The sequence below is a fragment of the Myodes glareolus genome, chromosome 2 (genome assembly GCF_982192425.1).
Source record: "Myodes glareolus chromosome 2, mMyoGla1.1, whole genome shotgun sequence".
Lineage (NCBI taxonomy): Eukaryota > Metazoa > Chordata > Mammalia > Rodentia > Cricetidae > Myodes > Myodes glareolus.
The window spans coordinates 107159058-107178499 of NC_142027.1; the positions used below are offsets into that span (position 1 = coordinate 107159058).

The window sequence follows — 19442 nt, forward strand, 5'->3', positions numbered from 1 at the left end:
GAGCTGTTGGGTTTCTAGGCAATGTCGGACAGAAGGAATGGGAGATGCTTTACCAGTGCAGAGACTGCATTCAGATCTTCCCAGGGAGAATGTAAGGTAATCCTTTCGGGTTTTGACTTCTAGAGTTTTCAGAAGGAAGCTGCTTACAGAGAGCTGATCTTCATAGACACTGGCATAGACAGGGTTAATATAAAACTAACAGGCTGACAAGATGATTCCAATAATAAAAGTATGTGTTCATACCAGACGGCGGTGGGGCATGTCTTTAATACCAGCACTTGGGAGGCAGATGCAGGTGCATTTCTGTGAGTTCGAGGCCAGCCTGATTTACAGAGCGAGTTCTAGGACAGCCAGGGCTGTACAGAGAAACCCTGTCTCAAAATACTATGGCCACACGAAGAAAGCTTATTTTTTAAAAAAAAGTATGTGCTCACTATGTCAGGAGAGCATAGCGCAACAATGCAGACTACTATGCAGCTACACATATGCCCATAACTTCCTCACATATGTCCACAAGCTCCAGACTGGAGGTAGTCACCCTTTCCTTCCTCTGCCCTCCTCTCCCTCTTCTTTCTTTAGAACTCATGATCCTCTCTTAAGTGTTGGGAATATGAGAGTATACCCCATGCCCGGCCAACACTTTACCTGCATGTTCAATGATCGTGGCTGGTGACAGGCTCAGTAGCTGAGGAGTTTGCCCCCAGGTCTGACACCCTGAGCTTGGTCCCTCGGACCCATGCACTGGATGGAAGGAGAAAGTAATTCATTCAAGTTGTCCTCTGGCCTCTACATATGCACTAGGGCATGCACACACTCACATACCCATCCACCTACGCCCCCAAAAAGAGTTCTACAACAACACAATAATAGTCCCGAGGCAGTACATGATGCTATACATTTATTCTGAAACAGACTGTTCAAGGTGGCTCAATTCTTTACAAACTACAACTGTGGAATATATGTTAAAACAGTTAAACAATTTTAATGTTTCTTCCTTAACTCTACTGGACACACATCAGTTTAACTATGCAGAAGACAATGCCAGCACAGTTCACTAGGGCCTGGAGTGTGAGGAGGGACCCCGCTGGCCGAGGTGAGCACTGTGGGGCTCACTGCCGCTCTGCAGACCTCACTGTGGAGTTCTCCCTCCATGGCACCCCTTGAGGACTAGAGCAAACTCTACCACCCAACACTGTATCACAGGCTGCTTCCTAGCGCTCACATTCTAATGGTTCCAAGAACAACAGAGAGAGGACGGACAGTTACGGCACGTCTCCCTCTCCAGTGTGCACTCGCTGGTGTTTGGAAAGATTGGACTTGCTACAGAAGGTTTTCCCACAGTGGTTACACCAGTAGGGCTTTTCGCCAGTATGGATTCTGTGATGCTTATTAAAATTTGAACTATGGTTGAAGGCTTTGCCACACTCCTTACACTTATAGGGCTTCTCCCCTGTGTGCAGGCGCTGATGGGAACTGAGACCAGCATGCTGACTAAAGCTCTTTCCACACTCGTTACACTGATAGGGCTTCTCCCCGGTGTGGATGCGATAGTGTCGAATGAGGCTGCCCTTCCCACTGAAGGCTTTCCCACAGTCTTTACACTGATAGGGCGCCTCTTCCGTATGCATCATTTGATGTTTAAGGAGGTCGGAGCTCTGCCCAAAGGCCTTCCCACACTTACAGTCATAGGGCCGGTCCACCAAGTGTGTTCTGTAATGGAGGGTAAGGTTGGAGCTGTGGCTGAAAGCCTTCCCACACTTGGTGCACACATAAGGCTTCTCCCCAGTGTGTGTTCTGCGGTGTTTAGTGAGGTTTGAGCTATTGCTAAAGGCCTTCCCACACTCTGCACATATGTAACGTTTCTCTCCCGGGGCAAGCTTAGCAGACATGGGCTCTGCCCCTTTTCTGGAACCTGTGTCTTGCAGAAAAGCTTTTGCCCCCCTCTCCCTTTCCGGATTATTGGCCCACTGCTTTTCTGACCTTGACCCATACTTATTGGCAGCAATCACAGGAATGATGTCCCCTTTGAGTCCGCCTGCTTGAGACTCCTCTTCAGAACTTCTCTGCTCATCTGCTGAGTCCTCCTTCTGGGGATTCGATTTCAAACCTGAAAGCAGGGGGGTTAAGGATGCATCACTTGTTCCTGTTCTGAGGATGCAGCTGCTACAGGGGAAGTAGGATCCCCAAGGGAGGCAGATGGGTGTGAAAGGATGGTGCCATGTGTGAGACAGAAATAGAGTGATTGTCACATCGAGTTTATGGTGCTGCGTGCCCACAGAAGCCCACTCCCGAAAATCTATTACGTGATGATTTTATAATTCTTATCATCCAGAAAACCTGTGTTCCCACTCCCTCCCCCGTAGGCTCTGAAGCAGTCTAAGAATACACCAGAATATTCGTCTGTGACATTCGCTTCTGCAACATACTCACAGTCAATGTTTGTGAATGATTTCTGCCTTGGGATGTTTCTGGGCCATGCAGGTAAAAGAAAGGTGGTCAAGTTCTACCAGGGTAAACAGCGGGTTTCAGTGCTGCGGGTAAAGCTGAGTTCCACTCAGAGCTGAGGCGGACTGTGTCCTGTACTACTGGCGCAGTCTTCTAGTCCAGCACACCTTCTCAGGGGTACATAAGTTTCTTTGAGAACAGTGCCAACTCCCCTCTCTTATGAGCACTTAAAAACCTTTTCCCCAACTGGGCACTAAAACCTGGAGAGTTGGCTCAGAGGTTAAGAGCACTGGCTGCTCTTCCAGAGGACCTGAGTTCAGTTCCCAGCAACCACATGGTTGCTTACAACCATCTGTAATGAGAGCTGTTGCCCGATTTTGGTGTGCAGGTATGCAAGCATGCATGCAGATGGAACACTGTATACATAATAAATAAAAACCCTTAAACAAAATAAAACAAAACAAAACACACCTGACCTGGGCCAGGTGTGGTGGTGCACGCCTTTAATTCTAGCACTTGGGAACAAGAGGCAGGCAAATCTGTCTTCTGAGGCAGCCTAGTCTACATAGTGAGTTCTGGGCCAACTAGGATTACACAGAGAGACCAAAACAAATGACAAAAACAAATAAACAAAATTACAATCAAGCTAAAACCAAACAACTAGTCCATCAACAAAACAAAAAAAAATCCACAAACACAAGCAATATAATAGCCCACCTCCAGTTCCGGCAACACTTCTTGCCGTACTTTGTGTGGGCAGCAACTATGCAAAGGGGAATGTCTGTAGGACTCAACCTATCCTATTTTAATTGTTTTCTTCTGACTGTCATATGATTTCACTCTTCAGTTTCTACAGTTGAATAGAATTCTGTTGTGTACACGGACATTTTCTTTATCAGTGATAGCCAAGATAGTTCTGTAATGAGTATTATGAACAGAGCGACAGAAAAATTAGCCTGAGTCAGTGTATCACAGGATATGCTGATTTAGAATCCTCTATATGTGAAGCTGGGTGTGGTGGTGCACATCAAATCCTAGCACAAACAGGAAGTAGAAGCAGGACCAGAGTTCAAGGTCACCCTCCATTTACTTACCACTTTTGAGGCTAGTATTCCTCCCAACTCCCCAAGACAGGGCTTTTTGGCTGTCCTAGAACTCACTCTGTAGACCAGCCTGGCCTCAAACTCACAGAGATCCTCCTGCCTCTGCCTCCTGAGTGCTGGGAGTAAAGATGTGCGCTGTCACTGGCCAGTGTCCTTTTTTAACCAAAAATAATAAATAAAAATTGTGTTTGTATGGGTTTTTTGCTTAAACATATGTAAGTATACTGTGTGCATGCCTGGTACTCATGGAGTCCAGAAAAGGGTGCCAGATTCCCAGAACTGCAGTTCTGGAGTGTTTTACGCTGCCATGTGGGTGCTGGGAACTGAACCCCACGTGAGTAGTTCTCTGCAACAGCATCAAGTGCTCTCAGCTGTCTAACCATCTCTCCAGTCCCAATTATCCTTTTTTTAAATAATTTTTTTAAATATTTATTTACTTATTATGTATACAATATTCTGTCTATATGTATGCCTGCAGGCCAGAAGAGGGCACCAGACCTCATTACAGATGGTTGTGAGCCACCATGTGGTTGCTGGGAATTGAACTCAGGACCTTTGGAAGAGCAGGCAGTGCTCTTAACCTCTGAGTCATCTCTCCAGCCCCCCAATTATCCTCTTTTTAAAAGATTTATTTTTATTTATGTGTATGTAACTGCGTGTCTGTCACATGTATGTAGAGGCCAAAAGAGGCCACTAGGTCTCTTCAAGTAGGAGTTACAGTTGTGAGCAGCCTTATGTGGGTGCTGAACTTAAGTGTCTGTCCCCTGTAACAGCAGCAAGTGCTGTATGTACTAAGCCATCTCTCCAGCACCTAATTTCTATTTACAAATGTGGCAATGTACACTGGGTACAAAACCTATTGACAGTGGTCCAAGATATGGTCAGCCAGGAGTTCATGCCTATCAACTATCTGTATCTGCACTCAACTGTGTGGTGCTGCCAAGAGCAGTTTGGGTTGGGAGGTTGGCTATCCCAGGATGAATCAAGTTTCAAAGGGCCAGAGTCTCAGAATCCAAAGCAAGGAGGAGGGGGCAGGAGTGAGTGGTACACAACAGAAAGGGAAGGAAAGCAGCAGATACAGGTAGGAGGCTTGTGTTCTGAAACTGAGGATTCTGGGGGAATACTTTAAATTGCAAGATGGAGGGTCTTCCTTTCTTGGAGGGGACAGGGTCTCACTCTGCAGACTCTCCTGGAACATACTAGGTATCCAACAGGTCCCCAGGTCTTAGCACAACCTACGCCATGATGAAAGTACCATTCAGGCCTTGGAATCCAACACACAGACAGACAGCAATACTTGCAGAAACAAGAATAAAGACCTAATCCATTAAAGACCATAGTTCTGAAAAAGTTCCTAAATATACTAACCTTGCTTTCTGGCTTCTAGCTAACATTCTTGCTAAATGAGGTGTGTCAACCCAGAATGTGGTTTTTATGCTTAAAAGCACACCCACAGAAAGCCTAGGGACTGCACTTGTCCCGAATACCCAGGTGTTGCAGAAGATTTGTGTAACTATGCAAAGATGTGTTGTACTTGTTTATGTTGTGAATATTTGTTAGACAAATGCGGCACATCTTTACACAGTTAAACTCTCCTTCTAACACGTAGGTTCCAGGATGTAACTCAGGTCAATGGCTTTATGAGCAAGCATTTTAACTGCTGAGCTATCCCGTCAGTCCCTGTGATGTACATTTTTCAAACAATTATTTTTACTTATGTGTCTGCTCATCTGTATGTGCATCGCATATGTGCAGGTGCCCCTGGAGACCAGACGGGGGTGTTAGAAGCTTAGGAACTAGAGTCTTAGGTCATTGTAAGCCAGGTCCTCTGCAGGAGCAGCCACTGCTCGTAACTGCTGAGTCACCTCTCCAGCCACTGCTCGTAACTGCTGAGTCACCTCTCCAGCCACTGCTCGTAACTGCTGAGTCACCTCTCCAGCCCTAAGAATATACTTCTTTCTTTTCCTTCCTTCCTTTTTTCTTTTTCTTTTTCTTTTTTTTTTGGGCGGGATCTCTCTACACAGTCCTGGCTGTCTTGGAACTCCAGACTGGCCTTGAACTTAGAAATCCCACCTGCCTTTGCCTCCTGAGGACTGGGACTAAAAGTGCGCCATTACGCCTGGTACAGAATGAATATAGTTTTCGACAGGGCTCAACATTTTGTTTTCAAGAGGGGATTTCAAGTGTCTAGGATATGGTAAGTAATTCAGGCATTTTCTCAGGGCCATGACTCAAGTTTATGAACATACCATAGCCATGAAAAATGATAAATACAAGATTTGAAACAATGTGGGATATTTTTCATCAACATCAATCTGATTAATCTTTGAAAACCACCAGTAGAAAAATAAAGCTGTTACACACACCATGATTTGTGGAGATCTGAGCCAGGGGATAGTTAGTTATCCTAATTTACTTCCTTTTTAAATTTTTTATTTATTCATTTTTTTAAAGACAAGGTCTCATAAAACCCAGATTGGTCTTGAACTCACCATGTAGCCAAGAATGACCTTGAATTTAAGTGCAGGGATAGAACCCAGGGCCTCCTACATGCTAGGTAAGCACTCTATAAACCCCTAATTTATCTTTGACTTGTGAAGTCTGCAGAGATTCAGAACGGAGGTTCTGTGGCCTTTTCCAGAACCAGTCTTCCCTGCTCTGCATCCTAGGAAACTGACCCGTAGGCCTAAAGACTTCTCACGTTGGCGGCAACTGAGTCTGCCAATTGGTACACCAGAAGATGTGAGGGCAGGATCAGTGTGAAATGAGGTATCTATTCATTTTCTCTTGACCCAATGGCAGGACCTGGACTCATGGCTCCCAGCATTTGACTCGTTCCTTCCCTATCAAGGCTCAGCTCTTGTCTGGGTCTGTAAGAACAGATCTTCCTTCTTGGCCCTTCAGGCTCACAGGCAGCAATACCTTTCCACTGTTGTCTAGTTTGGCACTCTATTGGCTCACTTGGCCTGTTCATAACTCCCAGTCAGTCTCACTCCTTTGGAAACAGCTCCACCCAACTCTCTGCAAGGATGCTGCTGCCTACCCTAGTGCCGGGAACCTGTCCAAGGCAATTGGGTTTGGGAGAAAAGTGCGTGACTTCTGCCTAGTCTGCTCGCCTAGTCAGGTCAATCGAGAGGTTATCCCTCCTCTGGAGTTAAAGATTTCTCTGGACACTGAGAAGGGTCCTTACCTTGACGCTTTCTTGGATCCTGAGTGAAAACCTCCTCCTCACCAGTCTCTTGGATGTACAGGGGCCCCCAAAACTCATATTTGGGGCTGGCATCCCCAGACTGAGACTGGGTACTGCTTAAGGACTCCACTGCAGGTCCTGAAGTTGACATCTTCTCCCAAGCCTGCTTCTGTTCCCTCTGAGGAGATGAGACCTAGAGACAGTAAGACATGGTGTCTGCGCAGACAACTCAAGACGAGAAAAATCCCAAGCGAGCTATGCAAGACTTCAGGAGAAGGAAAGGAAAAACAGCCACCCCGCTGAGCTCCCAAAGGTACTTCAGGGTAAGAGCAGACAACGGGAGGAAACATGATCTTTCAGCTGATTAATAATTATACTGGATGGTGTTGTGTAACAGTTTCTGCCTTCCATCCTACAGGAAGGTGAACAACACAAACTAGCTTCAGGAAGGCCCTGAAACTGACCAGATTCACTAGGCCCCTCCCTGTCAGAGTTAGCAATAAAAGCTGAGAGTCCCCCCTGAGACTACCAGAACAGACATGTAAAGAAGACCCGGCAAAGCCAAGCTGCAAAGAAGACTCTCAGACCAGCTGAGCTGCCTGAAAAGAACATTCTCCAACCTGCTGAGCTGCCTGCAGGCTGTGCAGGGTGCTCCAGGTTCCCAGCTTTGTGAGCTGTCATGCATGCTGGGCTCTGGTGATGCAGCTCTCTCTGAGTCATTTCTGCTCCTGTAAGTAATCCCTCATCCAAACTTTGGTAAGCAACCCCAATAAAACTCTTCAGTTCACCAAGATGGACTTTGGTCTGTTGTGGGTGCCCTATCTGAGATGAGTAGACGGGTGTTTGGTGCCTCCCCACGAAAAGTTGCTCCCAACAGATGGACAGCCCCGATTCCTGCCTCCTAGCACTGATGGCCTCCCGCCCACCTGCAGTCCTGGCTCATCCAGCTCTTGCTCCAGGTCTTCCAGGAGAGTGACGGCCTCCTCTGCACTCTCCGGGCAGTGCTGCTGCACCCAGGCCTGGAGCTCTCGGGGCAGGATGGTCAGGAACTGCTCCAGCACCAGCAGCTCCAGGATCTGCTCCTTGCTGTGGATCTCGGGCTGCAGCCACTCACAGCAGAGCACCCGAAGCTGGCTCAGTGCCTCTCGGGGCCCAGGAGTGTCATGGTATCCAAACTGCCTGAAGCGCTGACGGGATGTCTCTAGGCTAGGGCGGCACTTGTCCTTCTCGTCATCCTCTTCAGCTTTATGGGTCGAAGGCCCCATTGACTCCTGAGGTGGCCTAGGGCCCAGAACTGAGGCCATGCCCACCACCTTGGTCATCACACAGATTCCAGACACAGCGGGACCTTGGGGAGCGGACCTGGTGCCTTTGAACTTCTGTTTCTTAAGGGTCAGAATTCAAACCTAAAAAAACATAGTTTCCATAAAATTATCAAAAAAGAAAAATACTTTTTCTGGTCTTTACCACAGGGGCCATCAGTCAACTACCATATAAAAAGTATTGTTCAGAGCTGGTGGGATGGTTCTGTGGATCAGAGTGCTTACTGCTAGGCCTGACCACCCAGGTTTGACCTTTGGCAACCACACTGTGGTAGGTGAAAACCAACTTCTGCAAGTTGTCCTCTGACCACACACACACACACACACACACACACACACACACACACACACACAAACACATATTAAAAAAGCATTGTTTAGAAATGTTGTTTACAGGAAAATGGATGGAAATAGAAATTATCATGTTATGCAAAATAATACCAAAATAAGTTGAGCATGTTTTGTTTCTTCTATACAGAATTTGAAGGGTGGGAGCAAACATGGAAAGTAAACGGGATATGGAAGAGATAATGGGAGATTGAGAGGGACAAGAAAAGAAAACTAAGAACTAAATATGATTAAAACAATTATATGCAATGTGTTTGTTTGAAGAAGAATGGCTCTACAGGCTCATATATTTGAAAGCTTAGTCACCAGCGATTATACTATCTGAAAAGATTAGGATTACGAGGTATGACCTTGTTGGAGGAAGTGTGTCACCAGGGGTGGGTTCTGAGGTTTCATACAGATCAGGATGTAGCTCTTGGCTACTGCTCCAGTGCCTGCCTGCATGTGGCCAGGCTTCATGCCACGATGATAATGTACTTAACCTCTGAAACTGTAAGCCAGGCCCCAGTTAAATACCTTCCTCTTACAAGAGTTGGCTTGGTCATGGTGTCTCTTCACAGCAACAGAAAAGTGACTAAGACTGTGGGCTTGTAGACATCACAATGAAGCCTGCCACCTTGTACAATTAATATGTACAAATTAGAAAAAAATATTGTTCAGAATCATTCTGGAGTCAGCAAAGCAGAGCGTACTTTCATTTGATGGACTTGTGTTCATTTTCCCCAAAGGCCAGAGTGGCATAATTTTAAAATTAGATCTTTGCTCTTAAAGTTGTTTCATAAGTTTATAACTATAGGTATCGTAGTTTCTATGATTTCAGCACACTATCTAATATTGTCTGAACATAAAAAAGTAGACTAATCAAATGACTGTCAGCATGAGCATGTATGTCTCAGACTGGAATTAGCTAGCTTGTTAAAAAATAATGGAGTACCACTGGGAGTTGGGGTGGTGGTGGCACAGGCCTTTAATCCCAGCACTCGGGAGGCAGAGGCAGGCGGATCTTTGTGAGTTCAAGTCAGCCTGGTATACAAAGTACATTCCAGGACAGCCAGGGTTACACAGAGAAACCCTGCCTTGAAAAACTAAAACGGCCAGGTGGTGGTGGGGCACACCTTTAATAGCAGCACTAGGGTGGTAGAGGGAGGCAGATCTCTGTTGAGTTTGAGGCCAGCCTGGTCTACAGATCGAGTGCCAGGACAGCCAGGGCTGTTACATAGAGAAACCCTGTCTCAAAAACAAACAAACAAAACAAAAAACCAAGAGAGAGAGGGAGAGGGAGAGAGAGAGAAACACTAAAATGGAGTATAAGGGCTAGGAAGATAGCTCAGGAGTATTTGTCTTGTGAAAGCAAGCCTTTAGGTTCTACCACTAGCACCAAATAAATAAAGGAACAAAAATAATAAAAATCTAATTAGGATGCAATATGAACTTTATCTGACTTTTTTTCTTAAGGAGAACATATTCAATTGGTTTTGTGTGTGTGTGTGTGTGTGTGTACATGTATGTACTATTGTACAGATGAATTTTCCTGTGCATGTGTGTGTGTAGGTTAGAGGTCATGGCCAGACATCTTCCTGTCACTGTTCCCCTTCTTTGTTTTGAGACAGGGTCTTTCACTGAGCCTGGAGCTCATGGATCACTAAGGCTCGCTGGCTGGCCAGTGAATCCAGGGATCCAACTGTCTCTGCCCTTCTAGTACTGAGAGTTTAGGGACGAGGGGACACTCCTGGGTTTTTACCTGTGTACTCAGGTCCTCTTGCTTGCACAGAAAGCACTTTACTGACGAAGTCACTTCCCAAGCCCCATATCCAAGTTTCTCTTTAAGTGTCCTTAGCTTTAAAAAAAAAAAATTATTTTAAAATTGTGTGTGTGTGTGTACACGTGTGTGTGCACGAGGGCAGGCCTGTGGAGGACAACAGTGGGAGTCCCTGGAACTACATACATTTGTGAACTGCCTGACATGAGTGCTGGGAAACAAATTAAGAGTCTTCTGCCAAGAGCAGTACAGATACAGAGTCTTAGCCACGGAGCCATTTCCCCAGCCCCGCCCCCGCCCCGTCCCCCCCCCCCCTTTTTTTTGGTTTCTCTTGAGTAGCTTTGGAGCCTGTCCTTGAACTAGTTTTGTGCTTTGTGGTGTGTGCACCACCACCACCACCACCACCAGGCTCCCTTCCCCTTTTTAATTGATCAATTGCGTGTGTGTGTCAGGGTGAGGTGTATGCATGCTACTACATATAGTATGTACAGAGGCCAGACAAAGCTAGCTTGCAAGACTCAGTTCTCTTCTTTCATTATGTGGGTTCCAGGACCAAACTCAGGCCACCAGGCTTGGGGACATCAACTGGCTGAGTCATCTTTTGTGGCACTGCTGTTAGATTTTGAATAATGGGTGGAAAGACAAAACAAATGTGTGTGTTGTTGATATTTTTGACACAGGGTCTCAATGAATACACTCGGCTGACCTGGAACTCAGAACCATTAGGCCAGCCTGTGAAAAATGTATACACAGCAAAACCTTCTCTCAAAAACAAACAAACAACAACAAAACAAAAGGGAGGTGGGGAGGAAAAAAAAAGGGTGGGAAATAGGATAGGGACTGGCATGTTCTGGGGTGTTTTGTTTTTTGGCAAGATTTTAAAAAATCTGATAATAAACTACCTTGGCATACCACCACTTCCCCCAAAGACAGCCAGTAATTTGGTTATGCTGAGCTTACCATTTGGAGATTCCTTCTAGGTCTTGGTTTCTGAAAATTTCTTCAATGTTCATAAAAATCAAAAAGCATGTGGGTGGAAAACAAGACTAATTTAACACCGTCACAGAAAAAAATAACTTTAAAAAAGCTACCTAAAGCTGGTTGTGGTGTGCATGCCTTTATTCCTAGAGCTCAGGAGGAGGCAGAGGCAGTGGGGATCACTGAGATAGAAGCCAACCTGGCCTATGAGCAAGTTCCAGGAAACTGTCTTTAAAAACCACCACCAACAAAACCTAAAGATATCTTAAAGGTTTAACTCTGCTGCCAAGATGGCTAGGTGAGTAATGAGTGCCCACATGATGGAAAAGAAGCACTGATTCAAGCAAATTGTTTTTTAACCTACATGCATGCGTGCGCGCACACACAAACACACACACAGTAAATACAATAAAAATAAAAAGCTTTTAACTCTTGCAGTCTACCAGCAGAAGTAAATAGTCTAGTGAAGGCAGGCTTTTGGTCACTTCCCTTTATGCCAAACGTGCAAAATGTATATACCCCTCTTAATCAACCTCAAATTCATTCTGTACAAGAGGAGGTATCCATAAATCAAAGTATCACAGATAGTAACAAATAAACAGCAATTACTACCTAGTGGCAGATAATGCCTTTAAGACAGTCTGTACTTGGAAACTCCAAGCTGAAGTCATGGTGACACACACCTGTAATTACAGCACTGAGCACTGGAGAGGAGAGACAGGAGGATCACCAATTATGTGACAGTCTGGGCTATAATATAGCAAGACCCAGTCTCAAATCGAGTAAACTAATTTTTGAAAAGCTTCTGGGCAAGCCAGTAATTTTTAGGGGCATAACTGCGCAGTGTATTTAATTGCTAAGAAAGTGTCCTTTAGAGTGAGCCAAATTCTGCATCATTTTAATAGCCCAGAACCAATATATTCAGTTTCTCCTCAGAAGGCTTCCAGCATTTGAAGAGCAACTTTGGTGCCTGTTAATTTTCTGCTCACAGTTCTTTTAATTGTCCCCTTTCAACACAGATTTCCAAGTATGTCACCCACCAAATAAATCTACTTTCTCTCCTATACTCTACTTACAAAAGATCCTTTAAAAATCTGTCCAAACTTGAGCAGATCCCTGTACTGTGCACACAAAGCCCAAAGGGGCTATTTCTCCGCCTGGGTTGGACATTACCCAAGATTAATGAGATTCGGGTTTTCACAGGACGTTCCTAACCTTGGGCTTGTTCTAACAATTAGTCCCGAGTTTAAAATCTCCGGGCGAGAGCTAGGGAAGAAAGAAGGCAGTTTCCGTCGGATAACATGGAGCTCAACTGAAGGAGCTCAAAGAAAGCAATTCCGGAAGGGGAAAAAAAAAGGGTTTTGTTGGAGAAAGCCCTTGGGGGGTGGAAAAGGCTTTCCAAAGAGCGGTGCCTACAGCGGCTGGGCGCGGCGCTTCTCCCTAGACAACCTCCCAGAACCACTATGGACGAATCCCTGGAACCAGAACCGCAGCTGCTAAACCCGTTCCTCCCTCTCTAAATCTTTCGGCCAACGTTCCTTTTCCCCGCCGCTAGGTTAACCTGGGACTCGCAGGCTCACCGTGACTCAGAACAGCTTCGGATCCTGGAACCTGTACAGCCGCCGAACAACCTCGCAGCCGGAAGTGCATCAGAGCCCCGCCCCACGGGAGGGGGCGCAGCCGCCCCTCTAGGAATCGGGGATTCTCGGTATCCTCCTGTCTGAGCCAAGTCTGGAGCTGTGCTGGACTTCATCTGTCCAGTACTTTTTTTTAAAATTTATTTTTTCTATTTCTTTTTTGTTCTCCCCCTCTCCTTTCCCCTCCTTCTCCCTCTCTTTCTCTTTTCTTTTCTTTTGAGACAAACATCTTATTATGCAATTCTGGCTGGCTTGGAATTCTATGTATACCGTACTGGCCTCATACTCAAAACGAGCCTCCCGTTCTCTCTCAAGAGTAAAGAGCTTGCTGTAGAAGCGTGAGGACCTACATTTGTATTTCCAACACCACATAAAAAGCCAGTGGTACATTACATGCCTGTAATCGCAGTGCTGGAAGGATCCCTGAAGACACCTCTCCTCAAAATCAAGGTAGAGAAGCAACTGAAGATACTTGACATCAACCTCTGGCCTTTACATGTATGCACACACACTTGCTTATGTAAGCACAAACAAAGAGAACAATCTGTCTAAACTTATATGAAGAAACCGGTGTCTGGACAGATCAGATCCAGTGCATACTGGAGTGTTAATTGGTAGCCAAGCTGAGAGTAGAATTCGATTCTCTAATTGTGCATATTTGTTATTTCATCACTGATTTTTTTTTTTCAATGCTGGGGATAGATCCCACTGGCTTAAACACGCTAGTGCTCCATCATCAAGCTATGTCCCTGGCTCTGAAGATATATATATTATAAATATATCACTAGAGTTGAATGTGGTGGCACACACCTGCAAAAACAGCACTTGGGTGTTGGAGGCTGGGTAATCAGGAGTTTAAGGTCATTCTCAGCTACATAAATTCTAGGCCAGCTTGGCCTTCATGAGACTCTGCCTTAAAAAAACTAAAAACCAAGTTAGCAGAAAAGACAAAAAGCTGAGATAGAACGATAAGTCGTCCATTCATATCATTCATATCCAGTTAAATCAAGTAATTTTATGATGGTCCATTCTTTTTCCATTAATATAACCATGACGATATAACAAGAAAAATTAGTTACTGTGGTTCGCCACATCCATTCCTTTTTCAGATTTTTTTTTTTGAGACAGGGTTTCTGTAGTTTTTGGAGCTTCTGCTTTCCAAGTGCTGGGGTTAAAGGCATGCGCCACCACCGCTGTCGTTCTTTTTCAGAAATATTTTGATGTTCCAGTGAGTGAACAAATACTTCTCAAGAATATGCACTGTATCAGGTATGTATTATGACACCAAAGTTTACAAGTAACAAATACACTGTTTGGGGATTGGGCATATGGCTCATGGGTAAAGTGCTATTGTACTAAAGTAGCACAATCAAGGTAACTTATAGAAAGAAGGGTCTATGGTCCCAGAGCCATAAAGGGCCACCATGGTTGGGAGGCAGCAGGCCAGCCATGACAGTTAAAGTGGCAAACTGAGAGCTCACGTCTTGAACTTCAAGTAGGAAGCATCGGAACGTAATGCAAATGGCAAGTCCTTCAATCAGTAGACAGAGGTAGACTGATCTGTCAGTTCAAGGTCACCCTTGGGTTACTGAAATTGATCCAGTTTAAAAGAAAAAGGTGATTTCCGGCCTTGGTATCACACTCCTTTAATCCTGGCACTAGTTAGGTGCAGATAGGAGTGATACAGCTGGATGGAGGCATATAAGGTGGGAGGAGACAGGAGCTCAGTGCAATCTGAGACAGCAGTCTGAGGACAGGATGACCCCTTTGGTCTGAGTATGGGTAGAGGTAAGAACTCTAGTGGCTGGCCTCTCTGCTTCTCTGATCCTTCAACTTTCACCCGGATAGGTTTTATTATTATGACCAATTAGCATTCGTGCTACGTCTGGCACCCAACTTTTGGGGTATGAATTCATGAAAAAGCCACTTGCCGGTAGCTGCATGTGACCAGAGTCAGCACCCCAGGGCTAGATTTTCTTTTCCTTTCTCCTGGCTGGCTGTGGGCTTTCCCTGGACCCCCTTCTTGGGCTGCTGCCAAACCCACACAGCAGGAGTCAGTCTCACATCTTCACTGTCATTGGCAGCAGATCTGGTGAGAAAACTGGGAATTCTTAAAGGGAGGAATTAGTTAAAGGAGGTTTTCTTCCATGTTAAAAAATGGAACATAATTACGATAGAGTTAGGTTTCTGTATAATTATGCAATGCATGATTTAAAAATGGAAGAATTAAATGAAGGAATAATAAACTTAACTGGGATTGACATACTGTTAGTTATCATTTTGTTAATCCTTGTTAATGTTTTGATAATTCTTGGTTTATCTCTTAAAAAGTTGTTTGGTTTGAGTGCCAAGATACAGGCCTTAGAAAAACTTAATAAAATAGATCATAGAGCTATTCAAATCCAGACAGAGGAATTTAAAGGAGAACTAATTCCAGCATTGTATTATAAGGTTAGAGAAGAAGAGCCTAAGGTTTTCAAACAACCAACCTTAATATATCCTGCAATCTTATAGGAACAACTGACAAATGATAGATATCGCCAAGGCTGTGCAAGAGTTAAATGGACTCCTGTGAAAATATTAGATTTAAGGAGATTCAAGGAAGCAATAGTCTCATATGGCATGCAATCATCTTTTGTGAAGCAAATGTTAAACTCATGATTAACTTGTAGTTGAATTATCCCTTAAGGCTGGAGAGACTTGGTTGCAGCAGTCTTGGAGTCTGGTCCTTAGTTACAATGGAGGACCTGGGAGAAAAATGAGGCTAAGACTATTGAACAACAAAATAGGGCTAGAGGTATGAAAATATCCCAAGATCAACTTCTTGGAGAGGGAGAGTATACTGATGTACAAAGGTAATCCCTATATGATGACCACAATCTGAATTTATATTGTACAGCAGTTTTGAATGCTTAGGACAAAGTTGGAGAAATAGTAAAGAAAACTGAGTCATTTGCTAAGGTCCTACAGGACCCAAAAGAAACCTTCACTGATTTCTTACAAAGTTTGACATCAGCAGTAAAGAGGATGATACCAAATTCAGAAGCTAGACAAATAATAATTGAATCTCTGGATTTTGAAAATGATAATTCTCAATGCAAAAGGATAAGTAGGCCTTTAAAGGCAAGATCAAACACCTTTGGAGGAATGGATCTGAGATACAATCAATAGCGAATCTCATGACCATGATGATGCTTGGATAGGTGAGGTGATTTCCAGAGGTTTTCTTGTTTTGTTTTGTTTTTTTGGGTTTTTTGTTTGTTTGTTTTTTCAAGACAGGGTTTCTCTGTGGCTTTGGAGCCTGTCCTGGAACTAGCTCTTGTAGACCAGGCTGGTCTCGAACTCACAAAAATCCACCTGTCTCTGCCTCCCGAGTGCTGGGATTAAAGGCGTGCGCCACCACCACCCGGCTAATGATTTCCAGAGGTTTGAGGAAAAATCAAAATACCAAGTGTTTCAATTGTGGCAAACAAGGTCACCTTAAAGGGGATTGTAAACAGGTGGCTTCTAGAAAAAATGTGTTTTCTACCCATAATCAAAACAGAATGGCCATCCCTTCCAGATGATGCAGAAGGTGCGGCAAAGGCAGGCACTGGGCTAATGAATGTAGAATAAGGGACAGTCAAGGTTGTTGACACTCTGCTGTTGGGAAACACCTTGAGGGGCTGCTTACAGGCTTCCACGTCAAATTTGGTTCAGTTGTTTCCTGTCTTCGCAGAGGAAACTCGTTCCCAGAGTAATTAAAGAACCTAGTGCCTATTCTAAGAAACCATACTGCTCTGGGTGACAGAAGAGCTTTAGAAGATAAAACAAAAATTCCAGGAGAAACCATAAATCAAAATTGATAAAGATTAGATTAGCAACCTTTCTAAAGTTATGGTTGGGACAGGGTTTCACTTTTGTTTTTTCAGGAAAATAAAAATAAACATCTTGAGGAATTTAAAGATCTCTGGACAAATAAACATCCAAAGAAAAAGGGAGAACTACTTGGAAAAACTTACTAAGAAAAGGAATAATCTGACCTAATGCCATCTCTGAAGTCTCCAAAAAGATGATGGAATCTCACAACGACAATACCACCTGGATTATAACACCACTAAACTGAAAAACCTACAGATCGGCTTTGGAATACAAGCTGCTCAGAACAATTTCAAGATGGCTACTTGGTGATCCAGTCTCACAGACTACTCTAGCCAGGACTTGAGACAAGCTCTGTACTTTCCCATTACGGAGACTGGACAACAAATGATAAAGGTACCTCTCCTTTATCAGGACTCTGATAAAGTACCTCTCCCAGGACTTAACAATTAACCCAAAATTTTCTTTTTTCAGGATCCCCTAAAGATGCTGTCACCCCCAGACAGCAGGAAGTAAATTTAATAACACAAAGCCCACATTCCAAAGACATGGGGTGGGTGGTTTTTGGTCTTTCATTGGGTTATGGGTATTTGTCATTGTTTAGGGGGATTAGTTACAAGTTGTTATTGGTAATGGTCAGGAAAAAAATCTACAAAGGAAATTAGGTTCAGGATTCTTGCTTTTTTTTTTAAAAGGGAGAATACAGATATGACAGGATAAAAGGGTAGAGTATTGAATCTACTCTGAAAAGGAAAAAGGGAGGATATAGATATGATGAAATAAAAAGATTGAATCTACCTTTAAAAAGCAACTACTAGTTTTAAATATTTTACATTGGATTGGACTTTTGTATATTGTATACAAATTTTGTATATTGATATAAATTTAAGATTTTGTTAAAACATACTGTACATACATTTCTAATTTTATTCAAGATATTATACCTATACAGCTCATTTAACAATGTAATACAAATTTCTAGTTCTTGAAAGTTATTATTACCAACTGTTTAGAATAAGGGAATGCAGGTTAGTAATTAATTATCTATTACAATTAAACTTGTAATCATATTAGGTAAGTTTTCAAAATCAAAAGAGATATAGTTTAGACAGGTTGTCTTCAAACACTTCAGAGATCTACAGAATATGGTATTTAAGATGTTTTAGTGTTGGACTCCAGTGTCCAAACCGAGAAGGAGTCGCCCCCAGAGACCACCTCATACACCATAGCTGATGCAAAAGCATGAGGATTTTATTAATTCTGTCATGACAGGGTCCCTCAGCATCGGAAAGCCGAGAGACCTCGAATAGCTGGTACAGTCTACTTTTAAAGGAGAAGGCCATAGAAACAAGGGGGTAGTTCTGTGACCATTATGATTGGCTTATTCGAAAAGGGCTAATACCAATAATTGATGGGAGGGCTATTGTCAGATCAGATGAGGTAAGAGGTCATTTTGACCCTGTTTCCCAGGGGACTGAGTCAAAACATACGTGTATGGGTAATTGTTCAGGAACTGAGTACGTGCATGTGTAGCTGTTAGGTCCTTGGTTCCCAGGGGAGGAGGGGAAGCATTAAGGCACGAAGGCTGAGAGGGTTCAGAATTGTCAGAAATGGCTTCAGAATTGTCTTAAAGTCTTACATTAGTAACATAGGTTCTTTTTTTTTTTATGACACAGAGACATTTCTATTCCTGGTAGCACCAATCTACTTCAGAGAAGATGATGGGCATCGAAGAAACTCAATATGGAGTTTACTTCCTTTGTGGCAAAAGCAAGCCACTGGGCAAGAAAGTGCCCTTGCGTCAATTGCTGACAGTATGCTGTCCTAGCTGGAGAAGCAGGACACAAAAGAGAGTGCTGGGATTAAAGGCGTGTGCCACCACCACTCACCTCCTTTTATTTTTTATTTTATTTTTTTTGAAAGTAAATTTTATTAAATTATAAAAGTTTCCATTTCCGCCCCTCTTCCCAACACCCTCCCACTCCCCCCACTCCCTCTCCTCCTCCCTCTTCGTCCCTTAGGGCAGTCAGGGTTTCCTGCCCTGTGGGAAGTTCAAGTTCCTCCCCCCTCCCTCCAGGTCCAGGAAGGTGAGAATCCAAACAGACTGGATCCCCAAAATCCAGTATATGCAGAGGAAACAGGTTCCTTTTATTTTTTAAATGATTTTTTTAAAACTTTTTAAGACAGAGTTTCTCTATAGCTTTGGAACCTGTCCTGGAACTAGCTCTTGTAGACCGGGCTGGCTTTGAACTCACAGTTTGCCTGCCTCCCAAGTGCTGGGGCTAAAGGCGTGCGCCACCACCACCCGGCCTTAAATGATTTTGTGTGGGTGTTTTGCTTAAATGGATGCCTGTGCATATGTGTGCCTAGTGCCCTTAGAGGCCACAGATAGCACTGGATCCTCTAGAACTGGAATTATAGGCAGCTGTGAACCTTAATGGTGGTTCTGGGAACTGAAATTATTCTAAGAGCAGCAAGTGTTCTTAACCTCTGAGCCACTACTCCAATGCTATGTTTTAAATACACACACACACACACATATCTTACGTTTTTGTTTCCTCCCATCACATCTCTGCAGAGCAAGCAGAGCAGGCACATCTCTGCAGAGCAAGCAGAGCAGGAACAAGCATACTGATTCAAGGAGTTTGAAACTGAGGCAAATGAAAAGCGAAGCACTTTGAACTTCTTTCCAGAGTTTCTGAATACAATGAGTAAATCAATTATTTAAACGAGGCAAAGTAAAAAAAAAATGCCATTTTTGTATAAGAATTTAGTGGACTGTAGTTCTAATTTAAAGGTATT

At 43.8% G+C, this 19442-nt stretch overlaps 1 protein-coding gene and 1 long non-coding RNA gene across 3 annotated transcripts; one reads left to right on the plus strand and one right to left on the minus strand.

The window, feature by feature from the left end:
- Nucleotides 1-885: 885 nt before the first annotated feature.
- Zscan21 (zinc finger and SCAN domain containing 21) lies at nucleotides 886-11167 on the minus strand. 2 transcript variants are annotated; one of them, XM_087903418.1, is made up of 6 exons: nucleotides 11128-11167; nucleotides 10150-10245; nucleotides 7665-8144; nucleotides 6739-6931; nucleotides 1981-2107; nucleotides 886-1710 (listed from the first exon to the last, which is right to left on the minus strand). In XM_087903418.1, the coding sequence occupies exons 3-6, from the start codon at nucleotides 8058-8060 to the stop codon at nucleotides 1263-1265; spliced, it is 1164 nt and encodes a 387-aa protein (XP_087759544.1). In that variant the 5' UTR covers nucleotides 8061-8144; nucleotides 10150-10245; nucleotides 11128-11167; the 3' UTR covers nucleotides 886-1262. The 2 variants fall into 2 exon arrangements, with proteins under 2 accessions (XP_087759544.1, XP_087759543.1); XM_087903417.1 differs by having other exon boundaries at nucleotides 886-2107; nucleotides 11128-11159.
- A 1663-nt stretch (nucleotides 11168-12830) lies between these two features.
- Nucleotides 12831-18573, plus strand: LOC125396819 (uncharacterized). The gene is made up of 4 exons (XR_007230903.3): nucleotides 12831-13232; nucleotides 13993-14051; nucleotides 16694-17036; nucleotides 18317-18573. It is a non-coding gene; the product is annotated as an uncharacterized LOC125396819 (long non-coding RNA).
- Nucleotides 18574-19442: the final 869 nt, after the last annotated feature.

What these genes read in the sequence shown, in the direction of transcription:
- Zscan21 (XM_087903417.1), bottom strand. Translation starts at nt 8,060, where the DNA reads ATGACCAAGGTGGTGGGCATGGCCTCAGTTCTGGGCCCTAGGCCACCT. An exon ending in TGGATGAGCCAGGACTGCAG is followed by an intron (nt 6,932 to 7,664) that starts GTGGGCGGGAGG and finishes TACTGTCTCTAG; the next exon opens with GTCTCATCTCCTCAGAGGGA. An exon ending in GGATCCAAGAAAGCGTCAAG is followed by an intron (nt 2,108 to 6,738) that starts GTAAGGACCCTT and finishes CCCTGCTTTCAG; the next exon opens with GTTTGAAATCGAATCCCCAG.